The sequence below is a fragment of the Nicotiana sylvestris genome, chromosome 8, assembly GCF_000393655.2.
Source record: "Nicotiana sylvestris chromosome 8, ASM39365v2, whole genome shotgun sequence".
NCBI classification, from domain to species: domain Eukaryota; kingdom Viridiplantae; phylum Streptophyta; class Magnoliopsida; order Solanales; family Solanaceae; genus Nicotiana; species Nicotiana sylvestris.
Genome location: NC_091064.1, coordinates 41,155,646 through 41,173,486, shown reverse-complemented (window position 1 = coordinate 41,173,486; position 17,841 = coordinate 41,155,646). Strand labels below are relative to the sequence as shown.

Genomic DNA, 17,841 nt, shown 5'->3' with positions numbered 1-17,841 from the left:
TGAATGATGATATGTGACTTGTTCGTATTTTTGGTTGAGGTCCCGGGGGCCTCGGGATGAATTCGGAAGATATTCGGAAAGTTTGGTTTTAAAATTGAGTAGCTTCAGCTGCTGCTCCTGTCATAACCGCACCTGCAGATTGGGGACCGCAGGTGCGAGACCGCAAAAGTGCCAGAGCAGCCACAAATGCGGCTGTAGGCAGATAAATTTTATGAGAACTAAATTTATAAAATAATTTTGACTATACTTTAAATTAAATACATTTTGGTCCAAATAAATATTATGAACTAATATAGTTGGATTAATTATCATATACATGGACTAAATAAATAAGCATTAATCCATTGGGCTAGTCCATTTAGTTGGGCTACAAAAGATGAGCCCACTTCATTAGGCTCATATATGCCATCTTCCTAGAGGCTCAGTTTGGTGCCACATGTCAAATGACGTGGCGCGCCAAGTCAAACAAAAGAGCCAATAGAATTGTGCCACGTGTCAAAATGACAAGTCATGCCAAGCTACATTAAAAGGCCAATGAAATCACACCACGTGTACAAGTGACATGTTCTGGCCAATCGAATGCGGCCATGTCACACTTAAATTTGATTGGTCGGAAAGAGTTTGTTCTTATCACAACTCCTCCCTTCCACAACTATAAATAGGGGTCTTCATAACTCAGAAAAGACACAAGAAGTTATAACAAGAAGCAAGAGAGAGCTCGTGGACCAAACACTGTGAATTTCTCTAAAAGCTACAAGCATTCAATGTTTTAAGGATTAAAAGATCAAGACAAAGATTCAAGAACAAGCTGCAAGCCCTTGGATTAAAATACGTTAAGATCAAGATCAGGCCTCAAGCACTTGGATTAAAATAGAATAAAATTCAAGATTATGCTCAAAAGCTATTTTATTTACTATTGAAAAGAAGAATCAGAGAATTCATAGAGATTGTAACACTCAAATATTCGAAATAAAATACTACGATTGTTGCGATATTTTCGGTCTTGATTTTATTTTCTCGATGCAAATTTATTGTCTACAATTTTTGGCACGCCCAGTGGGACAATCTCTATCTCTCATATCAACTTTTCAATCACCAAAGTCCAAGAAGATTGAAATGGCTTCAAAGAAAATCAACTCCGGTTCAACTTCCACCAAGGCTGCTAACTTCAGGTTCTATGCTGATGTGGAAAGCTTCCTCAGTGTTACCTTTGGAAGCTTCGGACCAGTTACGAGGAGCAAAGCGAGATCTTTAGGACAACAGGCACCCCAAGTGCCATCCATGTCAACACCTGTTTTCGAATCTTCATCCTCAAATGGCGCAAGATCTTCCACAAATGCACCTAAAGGAGGAAGCGATGTTGCTGAAAAGATCAAAAAAGCTCTTGCTCTACTTGACCTCTCCGGATACAAGTACTCTACTGTGAATGAAGATGATGATGCTTCAAGTGATGGATCCTCCCCACTTACACCACATAGCGTGAGCCAATCAAGGATCAATCTGTGTGAAAATCCATGCTACTCTCCGTCATCCACGACGATCATGCAAGCCATGGTGACAAACACATCATCTGTGGAGGAGCAGTTGGCAAACTTGACGGAAGCAATAGCTGGCTTGACCAAATGCATGCAAAATCAAGAGGCTAAAATTGACAAGCGAACAGATAGGGTGGGAATCTTGATGGAAGAAGAATCTACCCATTCACCCGGCAAGCTCTCAGAAGTTCTAGAGAGTGACTCTCCCCCAAGACAAGTACCATCCACTAAGGCTATCCCTATCTCATATGAAGGGATGATTCCAATCGATCAACCGAAGGAGTTCATTGAAGTAACCATTAAGAACAAATATGAAGTTGCCGCCAAATCCTCCCTTACATATGCAAAGTCGTACACTGCAATGGTTGATATGTTGAAGATGCATGCGGGCTATCAACCTCCAAAGTTTCAATAGTTTGATGGTAAAGGTAACTCAAAGCAACATATGGCGCACTTCGTGGAGACGTGCAACATTGCTGGGACATATGGAGATTACCTCATCAAGCAGTTTGTCCGCTAGCTAAAAGGAAATGCTTTTGACTGGTACACAAACCTCGAGGATGGATCTATCGATAGCTGGGATCAACTAGAGCAAGAGTTCCTCAATCACTTTTATAGTACGAGACGTAATGTGAGTATGATGGAACTTACAAATACTCGTCAACGAAAGGAGGAACCAGTTATCGACTTTATCAATCGTTGGAGGAATGCAAGCCTCAACAGCAAAGACAGGCTTAGTGAAGCTTCAGGCATAGAGATGTGCATCCAAGGCATGCATTGGGGATTATGCTACATCTTGCAAGGTATCAAGCCTGGCACATTTGAAGAACTTGCAACTTGTGCCCATGACATGGAATTGAGCATGGCCTCCGCTGGAAATGAAAGGCTGCCCATCTATGAACCTCGCAAAGGGAATGACAAGCAAGAAGTTAGGAAGTGGGGCAAGTTCGTACCCAAGTCTGAAAGCAAAAAATCTATGAATGTCAACACGTCACCAGTGAAGTTCACAACGAAGGTGAGCAAGAAACAGCGTATGAAATCCACTTCTTTTCAAGATAAGCCAAGTGAAAAGTTGACTCTAAAAGAAATGCAAGAGAAAGAGTACCCATTTATGGATTCTGATGTGCCAGCCATTTTCGGAGAACTCCTCGAGTTAAATCTTATTGAGCTTCCGGAGATGAAGCGACCAAATAAAGCTGGGAAAACAAATGACCCAAATTACTGCAAATATCACCGACTTGTAAGCCACCCTCTGGAGAAATGCTTTGTCTTCAAGGACAAAGTCATGGACTTAGCTCGCGAAAAGAAGATCGTGCTTGAAGATGAGGAAGCAAGAGCAAACCAAGTCTCTATCACCTTTGGCTCATTCAGTCCGGATGAATTATGTGGTTTTAAAGAAAGTAAAGTTGAAGAATTACTGGAGAGCGACAAAGCTGAAGCCAATCAACCTGATGATGATGAAGGTTGGACATTGGTGACTCGTCGTAGGCACTACAAAAGGAGCCCGCGAAAAGAATCAATAGAACAACCAACAAGGAAAATGATGGTGAAAAGACCAAGGAGATGGAATCCAGTTAAATATTTGAAGAAAGCAAAAGTGGAGGTGCACCACCCTCAAAAGCCACGACATCCAGTGACCTTGGAGGAGTTCTTACCAAGTTGGTTCTGCACGAAGATTTCCCATTAGGGCATTGATGCCTCTTGTTTCTATGCTGACAAAGGGGAAGAAAAGATTGATGACCTACCGTTGGCACCATCTTCGAAAAAGCCCATCGAGTCCACTCCTCAAGAAGTTAATGCTTGTGAGGAAAAGGTCACGTTCACAAATGACGATATTTTGCTAGGTGACACTCCTCATAACCGCCCATTAAACCTGGTTAGCTATATGCGCGATGAAAGGATAAATCGAATTTTGATTGATGGAGGATCGTCAATGAACATTTTACCAATCCACACTATGAAAGAACTTGGTATTCCCATGAACAAACTCTCAGAAAGTCGTGTGATGATACAAGGATTTAACCAAGGGGGCAAAGAGCTATAGGCGCGATTAGGCTGGGAATCACTATCGAAGATATGCAAACAAGTGCATGGCTGCATGTGATCGATGCGAAGACTTCATACAATGTTTGGCTTGGGAGGCCTTGGATACATGAGAATAAAGTAGTTTCATCTACCTACCATCAATGTTCAAAATACTAAGAGGGTGAAGTCGAGAAGAGGATAGTTGCAGATGATGAGCCATTCACCGAGGCAGAGTCACACTTCGCCGATACAAAGTTCCACTTGAAAAACCGCATTGTGAAGGAGCTAAAAGTTGATGATAGCATGAAAGGCAAGAATGACGAGCCCATAACTAAAAGATCTAAGGTGACTATCGATAAAGCCAAAGCTGTTACTGAAGAGGTACAACCCGACGTGAATAAATCTCATAGAGGGTATATTGCATCTTATGGCAAGAAAGTAAGTCCTAAGCTCCAATATTTCCCTAAAAGGAAGAAAGGTGAGGGAAAATTATCTAATCTCCAAACCAACACGCTAAAGGAGTTAACTCTTCCAGTAAAATGAATTGAGGCAGTAAAGTAGCCCTCGAAGCCACTTGCAGGGTTTGTAGCCCAAAATCGTTTGCAGAATATGGCACTCCCTACAAAACGAACAGATGAATATTTTGATCCTAATGCTTACAAGTTATTTGCAAAAGCTGGATACAATCCCGATGAGCCGTCAAAGTTAGGGAAGATCCCATCAGAAACTACAATGAGGCAACCACATGAAGGTTTGGGATACAAGCAACCGTTACCAGTGCGCATTTCCATAAGAAGGGCAGGCAGTAATTATATCACTGTAGAAGATGAATCGACCGCTTCTAACAAGCCTTATGTCTTTGATAGACTTGGAAAATCTCATGTGAGGACCTCCGTGTTTGAAAGATTGGGTCCATTAAATAAGGGGAACAAGTTTCGGAGAAATTTTCAAAGCATAAGAACACCCACTTCACCCAAAATCCAGGAGATCTCTAAGGATTTCCAAAGTTTGGTTCTTTCTAGAATGAGGTGACAAACAAAACTTGTGGTTTTATGTAAAGAAGTATTGAAGGTAAAGCCATATATTGTGGTCTACACTAAGGAACATGACGAAGATGAAGAAAGTATGGGTTCTTCGTATCATGTTATTGTACAAGTCGAGAATGGCGTTCCATCTTCAATGGAAGATAATGCGGAATTGGAGGACGTTTCGCCGTGATATCACATATCCTTCAATGATGGGGACCCTCGAGAAGATGAAGATGTGAAAGATGTTCCACCTGAACTTGAAGAAGGAGTGAAGACGACAGTTGATGCCTTAAAAGAAGTTAACCTTGGCACTGATGAAGAACCAAGACCCACTTACCTAAGTGCTTTACTATAAGCTGATGAAAAGAGCACTTATATTGAGTTACTCAAGGAGTTCAGGGATATCTTTGCTTAGAGTTAAAAAGAGATGCCTGGCTTGGACCCTTAAGTAGCAGTCCATCACCTTGCAGTGAAAAAATGGTGCTCGCCCTGTTAAACAAACTCAAAGGCATTTTAGGCCGAACTTGGTTCCCTTGATTGAAACCGAAGTTAACAAGCTCATCGAAGCTGACTTTATTTGTGAAGTTAAATACCCAACACGATTTCAAGTATTGTCCCTGTAAGGAAGAAAAATGGCCAGATTCGAGTGTGCGTTGACTTTAGGGATCTTAACAATGCATGTCCGAAAGATGAGTTCCTGCTTTCCATTCCAGAACTGACGATCGATGCTACTACTGGGTACGAGGCGATGTCATTTATGGACGGTTCATCAAGCTATAACCAAATTAGTATGGCACCAAAATATGAAGAGCTTACTGCATTCTATACCTCCAAGGGTATTTATTGCTACAAGGTAATGCCTTTTGGCTTGAAAAATGCGGGTGCTACTTACCAAAGGGATATGCAGAATATTTTTGACGATCTTCTCCACAAGAATGTAAAATGCTATGTTGACGACTTGGTGGTAAAATCAAGAGAGAAGGGCGACCACTTGAAAGACTTGAGAATGGTGTTTGAGTTGCTCCGGAGGTACCAACTTAGGAGGAATCCATTGAAATGCGCCTTTGGAATTACTTCCGGAAACTTCCTTGGTTTCATTGTTCGACATGGAGGGATTGAAATTGATCAAGCCAAAGTAGATGCAATCTTGAAAATGCTTGAGCCTCGAGACATTCACAAATTGAAAAGTCTGCAGGGAAAGTTAGCATACCTTAGGAGATTCATCTCGAACCTAGCTGGGAGGTGTCAACTATTCAGTCACCTTATGAAGAAAGGTATCCCTTTCAAATGGTACCAAGCGTGCAGTAATGCCTTTGAGAGCATTAAATCCTACTTGATGAAGCCTCCAGTTTTAGCAACCCCTATACCTGGAAAGCCGTTAATACTATACATTGCGGCACAAAAATGGTCTGTTGGAGCACTGTTGGCCCAAGAAAATAGTGAAGGGAAATAAAACTCTCTTTAATACTTGAGTGGGATGATGATACCAAACAAGCTGAATTATTCGCCAATTGAAAAGTTATGTTTGGCGCTAGTCTTCTCAATTCAAAAGTTGAAGCACTACTTTCAAGCTCATGTTGTTCGTATTGTTTCTAAGGCAAATCCCATCAAGTTCGTGATGTCAAAACCTGTTCTTAATGATCGACTACCGAGATGGTACCTCCAATTTCAACAATTCGAGATTTTGTACATCCTTCAAAAGGCTATAAAAGGACAAGTATTGGCAGACTTCTTAGCAGATCATCCGATACCTGATGACTGAGAGCTAACTAACAAACTACCTGATGAGGATGCAATGGTCGTTGAAGTTCAACCTCCATGGAATATGTAGTTTGATGGTGCTGTACATCGTGGAGGAGCTGGTGCTGGCGTAGCATTTGTCACTTCCCAAGGTGAAGTCTTGCCCTACTCCTTCACCGTGACATAACTCTGTTCTAACAATGTCGCTGAGTATCAAACATTAATACTTGGGCTTGAAATGGTCGTTGATATGAAGCAATTGCAATTGCAAGTATTTGGAGACTCCTAGTTAGTGGTCAATTAGCTTTTAGATAGTTACGAGGTCAAGAATCCTGAACTACGCCCCTATCATGATTACGCTAAAAAATTAATGGGGTGTCTCGATGATGTGACTATTCAGCATGTGCCAAGAAAAGAAAACAAGAAGGCGGATGCTTTAGTTGCCCTAGCTTCATCGTTAACCCTGCCTGATCAAGTGCAAGTTACTATCTACTATAAATAGGTAGTATCGCCGCCAAATGAGGCTGAAGGTGAAGAAAAAAAATTCAAGCATTTTGTCGCTACTTCTAAAGTGGAGAAAGAAGAATGGCGACAAGCAATTATCGACTACTTGTGCTATGGGATACTTCCATAAAATCCACGGAGAAGAACTGAAATTCGTCGTCGTGCACCTCGCTTCCTTTACTACAAAGATACCCTATACAGGAGATCATTCGAGGGAGTACTCTTGTGATGCTTAGGGGAAGATGAAGCAATCCAAGCTTTGCAAGAAGCGCATTATGGGGTATGTGGGTCACACCAGTCTGGACCAAAGCTCCACTTCCATATAAAAAGGATGGGATATTATTGGCCAACGATGGTAGGAGATTTCTTGGACTACGCTCGAAGATGCAAGGCTTGTTAATTCCATGCGAATTTTATTCATCAACCTCCTGAAGTGTTGCACCTGACTGTTGCATCCTGGCCATTTGACGCTTGGGGATTGGATATTGTTGGACCACTATCAAAGTCCTCTGGTGGGCACCTATACATCTTAGATGCAACTGACTACTTTTCAAAATGGGCTGAAGTTGTTGCTCTTAAGGAAGTAAAGAAGGAAAATATTTCAAGTTTCACCCGAGTAAACATTATTTATCGCTTTGGCATTCCTTGTTACATAATAACGGATAATAGAAAGTCATTCAATAATAGGTTGATGAACAAGATTTGTGATCTCTTTGGCTTCAAGAAACGTAACTCTTCGATATACAATGCTGCCGCCAATGGTCTAGCTGAGGCATTCAACAAAACTCTATGCAATTTGTTAAAGAAAGTCGTCTCCAAATCCAAACGAGATTGGAATGACCATATGGAAGAAGCTCTATGAGCATATAGGACAACTCATCGCACGCCAACACATGCAACTCCTTATTCACTCATTTATGGAGTCCAAGCCGTCTTGCCACTTGAGCATCAAATACCTTTGTTACGACTGGCTATTCAAGAAGGGATCACTGATGAAGAAAATGCTTGACTTCGATTAGCAGAGTTGGAGGCTATTGATGAGAAGAGGTTGGAAGCTCAACAGTGTCTTGAATGTTATCGAGCTCGATTGTCTCGCGCCTTCAATAAAAGAGTTCGCCCGAGATCCTTTCAAGTATGAGATCAAGTCCTTGCCATACGAAGACCCATAATTACTTCCCATAAACCTGTAGGGAAGTTCACTTCAGAATGGGATGGGCCATATGTCGTACAAGAAGCTTACTCAAGTGGGGCTTACAAGATGGTTGATGCAAATGTCATGAGAATCGGCCCTATAAATGACAAGTTTTTTAAGAAGTATTATCCTTAAAGTTGTAATGCTCCTTGACGTATGAGCCTAAACTGCATGTAGCTACACTCCTGGCCCGCATGAGTCTAAACTGTGTACGATTCCGTAAAAAAAAAAGAATCCGCTAGGTTGAAAACTTCGAAAGAGGCGGTCTAGGCAAAAGTTAGGACATAAAAAAAATCACTCAGTCTGAACTACGGTATGACTTGATCCTCTTCACCGAGGTACATAGGCAGCTTAGAGTCTCATTCTAAGTTCAGTCGCATGATTTCAAAAGATACATAGTGCCCCAATTGTTGCCCGAGTGAAATATGAAAAGAATGTAAAATCAAGCTGAAACGTCATCCTCCTGTTGAACTTTGGATCCCATTTGATTTAATGGGGCAAGTTGCTATGGTAAAATGATGTCTTCAATGAAATGATGACAATATTTGCATCAAAGTCTGGGGATTCGCTATGTTTTCATGTTCGCATAACCTTCAAGTTTGTTGGTCTTCATATTTGCTCACTGCCCTATAAAAAGGAAGAGTAACAATCGCAATCTTGAAAGAGAACATGGACATGTAAAAAAACGCCTCAGACGTAAAAAGAAAAAAAGGAATGTTTGTGTCGGATTTTTTCTAAAGGTTTTCGTTGTGAACTTTTAAAGGTGTTCGTCTCAAACTTTTAAAGGCATTTGAATTTTTAAAGATTTTCGTTGCGAACTTTTAAAGGTGTTTGTCTCGAACTTTTAAAGGCATTCAAATTTTTAAAGGTTTTCGTTGCGAACTTTTAAAGGTATTCGTCTCGAACTTAAAGGCACTCAAATTTTTAGGGTTCTCGTTCCGAACTTTTAAAAGGTGTATGTTTCGAACTTTTAAAGGTGCTCGTTTTGAACTTTTAAAGGTGCTTGTGGCAAACTTTAAAGGGTCTCCACTGCCGACTTTTAAGGATTTCTACCACGAACTTTTAAGGGTCTTTGCCACAAATTGTTAAACGTCTTCGTCGCGTGCTTTTAAGAGTCTTCACCGCGAGATTTTAAAGGTCTTTAATGTGAACTTTTAAAGATCTTGACCATGAGCTTTTAAGGATCTTTGCACGAACTTTTATGGGTCTATGCCGAAAATTTTAAAGGTATTCGTCGCGAACTTTTAAGGGTCTTCGCCACGAACTTTTAAGGGTCTTCATCGCGTGCTTTTAAAGGTCTTCACCGCCAACTTTTAAAAGTCTTCACCGCGAGCTTTTAAAGGTATTCAATGTGAACTTTTAAAGATCTTTACCACGAGCTTTTAAGGATCTTTGCACGAACTTTTATGGGTCTTTGCTGCAAATTTTAAAGGTATTCGTCGCGAACTTTTAAGGGTCATCGCCACGAACTTTTAAGGGTCTTCATCTCGTGCTTTTAAAGGTCTTTACCGCGAACTTTTAAAAGTCTTCACCGCGAATTTTTAAACGTCTTCATTGTGAACTCTCAAAAATCTTGACCGCGAGCTTTTAAGGATCTTTGTACGAATTTTTATGGGTCTTTGTCGCAAATTTTAAAGGTATTCGTCGAACTTTTAAAGGTTTTCGCCGCGAACTTTTAAAGGTATTCACCGAACTTTTAAAAGTGTTCACTATGAACTTTTAAAGATCCTGACCACGAGCTTTTAAGGATCTTTGCGCAAACTTTTATGGATCTTTCTCGTAAATTTTAAAAATCTTCATCACGAACTTTAAAGTCCTTTGTCTCGAACTTATAAAAAAGAAAAAAAAAAGAGATAACAAGTAAAACAAGGAAGAAAAGCACTAGGAAAATAAGAATAAATTACCTTGTGTACTTGTGTGTCAAAGGCTTGACTCGATCGACAAACACTGCGAATTAATGATTATAAAGGCGAGTCATATACGTATTTTATAGATAATGGAGGGCGGCGGACAAGACTTGATTTTCGACGTGGGAACGAGTGTAATTTGGTTTCTACAAGAATTTGTATTTGCTGAAGACAGAAGCCTAAACCTTTCCTTACCAAAGTATATAAGTGACAAGGAAAGGATCCCATGCAGGCGGTGCCTCGGTGTAACATTTTTAGGGAGCCGATGAGGTCAAACTTTGGTAAAATGGATAAAGTGCAAAAATACTACACTTGACTAGATATTCTAGAGTAGATATTTTAATGCACCATGCTACTTGTGAAAGGATCTTAAATGCCAAGAGGCTCACGTTGACTTTAATAAGCAAAGAACTATTTGTTTAAGTTGGTCTATTCATGAATTAAAGTATAAATCAGGAGCAACGGTCAATTCGCTATGAGATAATTTACAAATTATATGAAAGTTGATGTCTCTTATGTCTATCGATCTGAGGAAATATAGCCAAAGAAACGGTACTTCAAACCTTCTCTTTGAATTTCAACAAATTTAAACTTCAAACACGTCTTGAAGTAGGGGGCATTTGTAGGCATATAAATTTTATGAGAACTAAATTTATAAAATAATTTGGACTATACTTTAAACTAAATACATTTTGGTCCAAATAAATATTATGGACTAATATAGTTGGATTAATTATAAGCCCAATATATATGGACTAAATAAATAAGCATTAATTCATTGGGCTAGTCCATTTAGTTGGACTACAAATGATGAGCCCACTTCATTAGGCCCATATATGTCATCTTCTTAGAGGCCCAATTTGGTGCCACATGTCAAATGACGTAGGGCGCCAAGTCAAACAAAAGAGCCAATAGGATTGTACTACGTGTCAAAATGACAAGGCATGCCAAGTCACAGTAAAAGGCCAATGAAATCGTGCCACGTGTACAAGCGACATGTTCTGGCCAATCGAATGCAGTCATGTCACCCTTCAATTTGATTGGTCAGAAAGAGTTTGTTCTTATCACAACTCCTCCCTTCCACAACTATAAATAGGGGTCTTCATAACTCAGAAAAGACACCAGAAGTTATAACAAGAAGCAAGAGAGAGCTTGTGGATCAAACGCTGCAGATTTCTCTAAAAGCTACAAGCATTCAAGTGTTCTGAGGATTAAAAGATCAAGACAAAGATTCAAGAACAAGCTGCAAGCTCTTGGATTAAAAATACGTCAAGATCAAGATCAGGCATCAAGTACTTGGATTAAAATAGAATAAAATTCAAGACTAAGCTCAAAAGCTCTTTTATTTACTGTTGAAAAGAAGAATCAGAGGATTCATAGAGATTGTAACACTCAAATATTCGAAATAAAATACTACGATTGTTGCGATATTTTCGGTCTTGATTTTATGTTCTCGACGCAAATTTATTGTCTACAGCAGCCATAAGCGAGAAGGCCAGAAGTCGCAGGTGCGGAAGATGGAACGCACCTGCGACACCGCATGTGCGGGTAGGGAGGCGCAGGTGCGATTTAAGGGAAATAAGTGAAAACCGCATATGCAATTGGTTAGACCACGGAAGTGGTACCGCAGGAGCGAGAAAAGGGTCGCAGGTGCGCAATCCCTGGGTCAGAAAGTATATAAGCTTTCCTTCGCGAAATTTTGCCCATCTCAACAATTTTTTAGATGGGCTTGGAGCTTTTTGAGAGGATTTGAAGAGGGATTCGAGGGGTAATGCTTGGAGGTAAGGTTTTTAAACTTAATACTCAATTCTATGGTGATTTCTAACTGATTAGTCATGAAATAGGTCGAATTTAAGGGTTAAAATTGGAGAATTAGGGCTTGAAATTGGAGAGTTTAAATTGGGGATTTGAGGGGCCATTCGAGGTCCAATTTTGATGTTCTCGGTATGTATGGACTCGTGGGAGGATAAGGATTATAGTGATGTGATTTTTATCGGATTTCGAGACGTGGGCCTGGGGGTCGGATTTGACCAATTTCGGGATTTTTAATTTGATTATTTTTGTGTGGGCTTTGTTCCCTTGGCATATATTGATGTTATGATTCTGGTTTTGGATAGATTTAGGGAGATTTTAGTCCGAGTCGAGTGGCAAAGGTATCGCGGAGTAGATTTTCATACGATTCGAGGTAAGTAACGATTGTAAATCTGGACCTGAGGGTATGAAACCCCAAAATTTTGTATTATTTTGGTAAATGAGGTGACACACATGCTAGGTGACGGGCGTGTGGATGTGCACCCGTAGGGATTGTGACTCGGTCCGTTCTATAGAATTGTCTATTTTGATAAACCCTTTGTGATATCTATGTGCTTTAGAAATGAACCTGTCAATTTGGGTTGAATGACATGTTTGGGGCCTTGTGCCGAACTATTTTGACCGTTAGGGGTATTTTACAACTTTCCTCATACTGTTTTGATTCGAAAGCATATCCTTAGTCTTGATTTTTACCTGTCTACTTTTGATTTAGTCTCATTACTCTATTTTAAATTTTTGAAAGTTGTTTGGGCTGAGTTTCCCTGATTTTTCACTGAAAATGCCCGAGTGGCTGTGAGGTTGATGACTAAGAGGGGCCAAGGGCCGGATGGTGAGGATTATATCGAGCTGCATGCCACAACGATATTTATATGGATCGGGCTGCACACCACAACGACATGTTGTAACGGGATGCACGTCGCAGTGATATAGCGCATGGGTTGTAGGAGTCCCTCCGGAGTCTACATATCCCTAGTGAGCACAATCGACTATATATTACGGATCGGGCTGCATGCCGCAACGGTTATTGTTATGAGATATTTATTAAGCGGGAGTGCTGAGTGAGAGTGCTGTTTGGTGAGAGCTGAGTCACGAGTGACTGAGAGGCTGCCCGAGGGGCTATATATATGACTGATGCTTAGTCCGAGGGGCTTGTTTATAAAATTGCTATTTTTACTCTCCTTTATACTGAGCCTCTAATGAAAATGTGTTATACAAATGTTTTAAATAACTTTCATTGAAACTGAAGTTTTTTACAAGTTGTTTGGAAATTGAACTACGGATTTGATTTTGATATTTCCATTGAGATTTTATGTTAGATTATGTAAATAATTTAAATGTTCGTCACTGCACCCAGACTTTATTTACTTTGGTTACGTACTGAGTTGGCGTACTCACGTTACTCCCTGCAATTTGTGTGCAGATCAGGTGTCAGAGCATTAGAGTGAGAGCTTTCAGCAGCTTCTGAGTATTTCTGGAGATAGCAAGGTAGCTGCATGGTGTTCGCAACCCTGCCTTTCTCCTTCCTATCCTTAGTGTTATTTATTTTAGTCTTTTCTTGTTGTATTGAGTAGACAGTACTGGACTAGTATCTTAGTGGCTCATGACTAGTGACACGGGGATCGGGCGGTGTGGATGTATTTGTGTACCTGTTTTCTTCCCAGGGCCGGCCCTTCCATAAAGCAAGTAAAGCAACCGCTTTAGGCCACATATTTATGGAGGCCCCATATTTTGTTATATCTAATAGACTATGTATAAGTTTAAAAAAAAAGTTCTGTAAAGTGAAAAAGTTTGATTTCTTTCTTTAAAAAATATAGAGAAGAAGGATTTACAACTGCTATGATTTCTACCAAGGAAATTGTACTTGAAATGAATATCAAACCCGAATTTCGCAAGAAACATGTGATATATAGAAAGTAACAATTTGATGCGAATGTTGATAATCAAATCTAAAAATCTTTCGAAGAGTCCTTTAGAGTTGATTGCTTTTATAAATTATAGATAAGACTATTTTTTCACTTCAAAATAGATTTGAACAATTCAAAGCATATGAAAATATTTTTGGTTTTCTATTTGGCAGTAAAAACCGATCACTAAATGTTGGAAATTTGAAAAAATATTGCCTTAATCTTGAATGTTCCTTAAAGCATAATAATCAATTCAATATTGATGGTTTAAATTTATTTTCTGAATTAAAAGTATTAAGGAAAATAGTACAATTAGAACATAACAGTTTAATTGATACATTTAATCAAATAAAAAAATTTAGTTCTTTTTCAAATGCCTAAATTTCTTATGGAATAATGTAAATAACTCATGTTACAGTTGCTTCAACGAAAAAAAGTTTTCAAAATTAAAATGGATAAAATCTTACCTAAGAACAACAATGTCACAAGAAAGATTAAGTGGATTAGCTATATTGTTAGTTGAGAAATACTTATTAGGAGTTATTGATTATAAGAAAATCATTAATAACTTTGTATCTAAGAAAAGCTATAAAAAAAATAGACTTCAAATAACTAATAAAAAAATTAAAAATTTAAGGCCCTTCATAAAATTTGGCTTTAGGCCACAAAATTCGTCGGGTCGCTCCTGTTTCTTCCGCGTATTTTGTTAAATTAAATGCAAGACTTGTTTTCATAAACTGATTTGAAAATGAATTTACAAAAAACTTTTATGTTATTTCTGTTGATTCGGCTTGCCTAGTACTGTAATAGGCACCATCACGATCGGGGTGGTTTGGGATCGTGACAGTTTAAGTTTTGACCTGGTTAAGATAAGTTTTACGAATATACATTCACGGTCAGCATAAGGTAGCGAAATTCTAACGAATTGCAAGGATTACAAAACTTGACTTGTTACAAATGCTAACGGATTAACCAAGATTTTGTCCAAATCTTGACAGATCGTTAAGATTTTGACCAAAAATCCTGAAATCGCCAAAATTGGCCATAAAATCCTAATGGATTCTCTTAACTTGTGGCATGTTTTTGCTTCAAAATTGGTTCAAACAAGCTCAAAATGACTCCAAATTTGATATACAACCTTCTAATATCATTCCAGTAGCTTAATTCGGAAGATTACACACTCAGTTCTTGATAATAGACAAAAGTGCATATTTTTTAAATATTTATGTCTCATATCCTATGTTATTGATGTAGATTACATGATTATTAGGGTATTTTTTATCGTTATGTATGTCTTATATGTAGTAACTATTTGGATAAAAGTGGATTTAAAAAAAAAATGAGACGGCGTGGAAAAGGAATTAAAATCACAAGAAAATAATATTTTCATAGAGGTGTTTTTTTCAAAATAATATTAGAGGTGTTGTTTTCAAAATTTTGGCCCTTTTTTGAATCTTTGTGAGTGATCTGAAGTAAAAATTTTGAAAAATAATTTTTTGGAGTTTTTAAAAAATTTCAAAAAATTTAAAAATTCATCTTCAAGTAAAAATTAAAATTTCGTAGCCAAACGTTGATTTCAATAAAAAGTGAAAAAAAAAATTAGAAAAAAAAACTTTTTTGCCAAACGGGCCCTGAGTATCTCATAAAATGTCTTTTAAAGTAGATTAAACAGCTTTTGAGGCAAGAAATGCGCAAGGAGAAGGAGATAATGAATTCGGCTAACCGGTTCATCTTTTTCTTCCGTTCTTTCTTGTTATTTCATGATTTTAACTATTGTTCTAAAAATTACGTTATGAGTGACTAAGTTCTTTAGCTCTGAGGTTGTGGTTGAACATGAATATTAACGTTTGTTGATTATTATCTTGTTAATATGACTAATTATATTTGATTGTTTCTTTACTTCTAGGTTTAACTTGTGAATTGTGTGGCCACCAATTTACCTACTATCCATGCTACCTTGGGAAAGTCGCATTTAAATTAGAGTAAAACTAAAGAGAACTTATTTCCGAACACGTGTCTTGGGGAATAATTTCGCGGTTAGGATATGAATATACCTAACAGTATCACTCCGTTGAATGTCGTGCTATATTCATTCATAATAGATTAAATACCATATGGATATATGATTGATATATCTTCGATAGACGGATAGTACTGCGAGAGCAAGCTATTCACTTAAAACATCTGGTCAACTAGCAGCCATAGCTAATTTGAATTAACATGTTAATTACCGACTCAATACGATTGGTAAACCGATCACAATTATGAAATCTTCATCTCAATTGGTCAAACCATAATCATAAATATTTGCATTCTTGTTAGTTTAAATTAATTACTTGTTTAAGTTTTGCAAGAGTAGTTTAGTAACAACCACCACTCTTTTGTAACCTTAAACAGATAACGGGTTTAGTTTTCTTACGTAACGATTAAGTCTAAATTTCTGCGGGTTCGATATTCAAGTTTTAGTCACTTTACTATTTATGAATCTTGTATATTTACGTGTGCTTTGGGAACTGTTTACCCTTAAAATCGGATAACAATTAAACTTAGAAGTGGTTTTAAGGATACGTAATTTCACCTAGCATCAGTTGATAAATATGATGATTTAATAGTAGAAATAAATAATAAATAAAGCAAACCAGTATTAAACATGCAATTCAGCCCTCGAGCTAAGTCTCCCTCGAACTGAACGAGTAAGCGTATTATTATAAAATGAACTGATGAACAAGAGAGTATAAGATAAGAAAAGTATTGTATTGCTTTGATATGCGTGAATGTAAGATGGTTACAAAATGTTTATATCCCTCTTTGTATAGTAAAGGAATCCTATTTATGGTACAATTCTAATTACAGAAGTAAATCCCATGATAGGCTAAATATCCGATCCTAACTCGATACGTGCCGAGATTTTCCCTACGATCCTCGCCAAATCACGAATATCTCGGCTTTCTATTATTTGACGTAGCAAGCCTTCTTCGATCTTGTTCGATCTTTTTCTTGTTTTGGTCTCGGTCACGACCGACCTCGATCTTCATCGGCCTTTGATCCACGAGCTTATCAATCTGTCCTCGTAGCATGCTCCGATATAACTGGGGCCGTGCCTTGATCTTCCGTCCCGATTTTGGTTAATCGTACAAAATTAGGTAAGTCCAATTTTGACTGTATACATATAGTCCCCTCGTTTTTTGGAGTGCAATGACAAAAAACGAATTGAGGCTTCGAACTTGCCCTCGATCTATCATGACGTAAGCATTGTGATGCAAGCGACAAAGGTGATCAAAACGTCCCGTCGGTTCGTGTATCAAGGCATTAAATGCCTGTCAGTTGTTATCGGCTACTATCGATTTTGAACCGTCGTTTTCATCCTATAAATGTACCGTCCTTCATCTTTCAAACTTTACCTTCAACTTTTTCTCATTCCAACTTTCTTAGTTCTTCACCTTCCTCAGATCTTTGTGTTTCCAATTCCTGGAATTTCTTTACTCGTTCCATTGTAAAATACTAAGTGTTTCTCTTCATCTTCTACTTTTATTCGTCCATTACATGGCTAAAACTCTGAAAACCGTTCCTCAAAAGGAAAAAAGCTTTCTCATCCCAACCGGCCAGCGAGCAACCAGCTGCGGAGCCACGCCCTGAGGAATTCTTTCCTCCGTTGTGCGTCCTTGATTCCGATTTCAAGGTTGAAAATACCCCCTTGGTTTTGTGCCGATGCAAGCCAATATCGAGGTACATATGCACAATCACCGGTGTCCTTTTAAACCAAGTTAAAAAGGATTGCAACTGGGTAGACAAGCACGTGGTGGTGCCCTCACCCGAGGAGTCAATCACCATACATGTGGAGGGGTTTCTAAGCGTTTATACCTACCCTTTCACATTGGGCCCCTTGGACCCGGTTATTGTAGACTTCTGTTAGAAGTAAGAGGTTACCATCGGCCAAATACACCCCTCCTTCTGGAGGATAGTGATACTGCTCCGCTTATTTGTGAGCTAAGTTGACGGGCTTCCCTTCACCCTTGATCATTTCATACGCTTACGACTTTATCGAGGGGGCTAATAAAGCTTCAATGTCGGGCTTCCAAGGCGGCTTTATCGATCATAGATAAGGATAAGGATCGGGGTTGGATGGGCCTATTTGTCCGAGTGAAGACTTCGGATTTGATCTCGACCGAAAGTATGCCATTTCCGGAGAAATGG

General features: G+C 38.8%; 1 protein-coding gene across 1 annotated transcript; it reads left to right on the top strand.

The window, feature by feature from the left end:
• The first annotated feature begins 5,594 nt into the window (after nt 1-5,594).
• LOC138874942 (uncharacterized mitochondrial protein AtMg00860-like) lies at nt 5,595-6,041 on the top strand. Its single transcript, XM_070153742.1, has one exon. The coding sequence runs from the start codon at nt 5,595-5,597 to the stop codon at nt 6,039-6,041; it is 447 nt and encodes a 148-aa protein (XP_070009843.1).
• The last annotated feature ends 11,800 nt before the right edge of the window (nt 6,042-17,841 follow it).

What these genes read in the sequence shown, in the direction of transcription:
- LOC138874942 (XM_070153742.1), top strand. Translation starts at nt 5,595, where the DNA reads ATGGTGTTTGAGTTGCTCCGGAGGTACCAACTTAGGAGGAATCCATTG.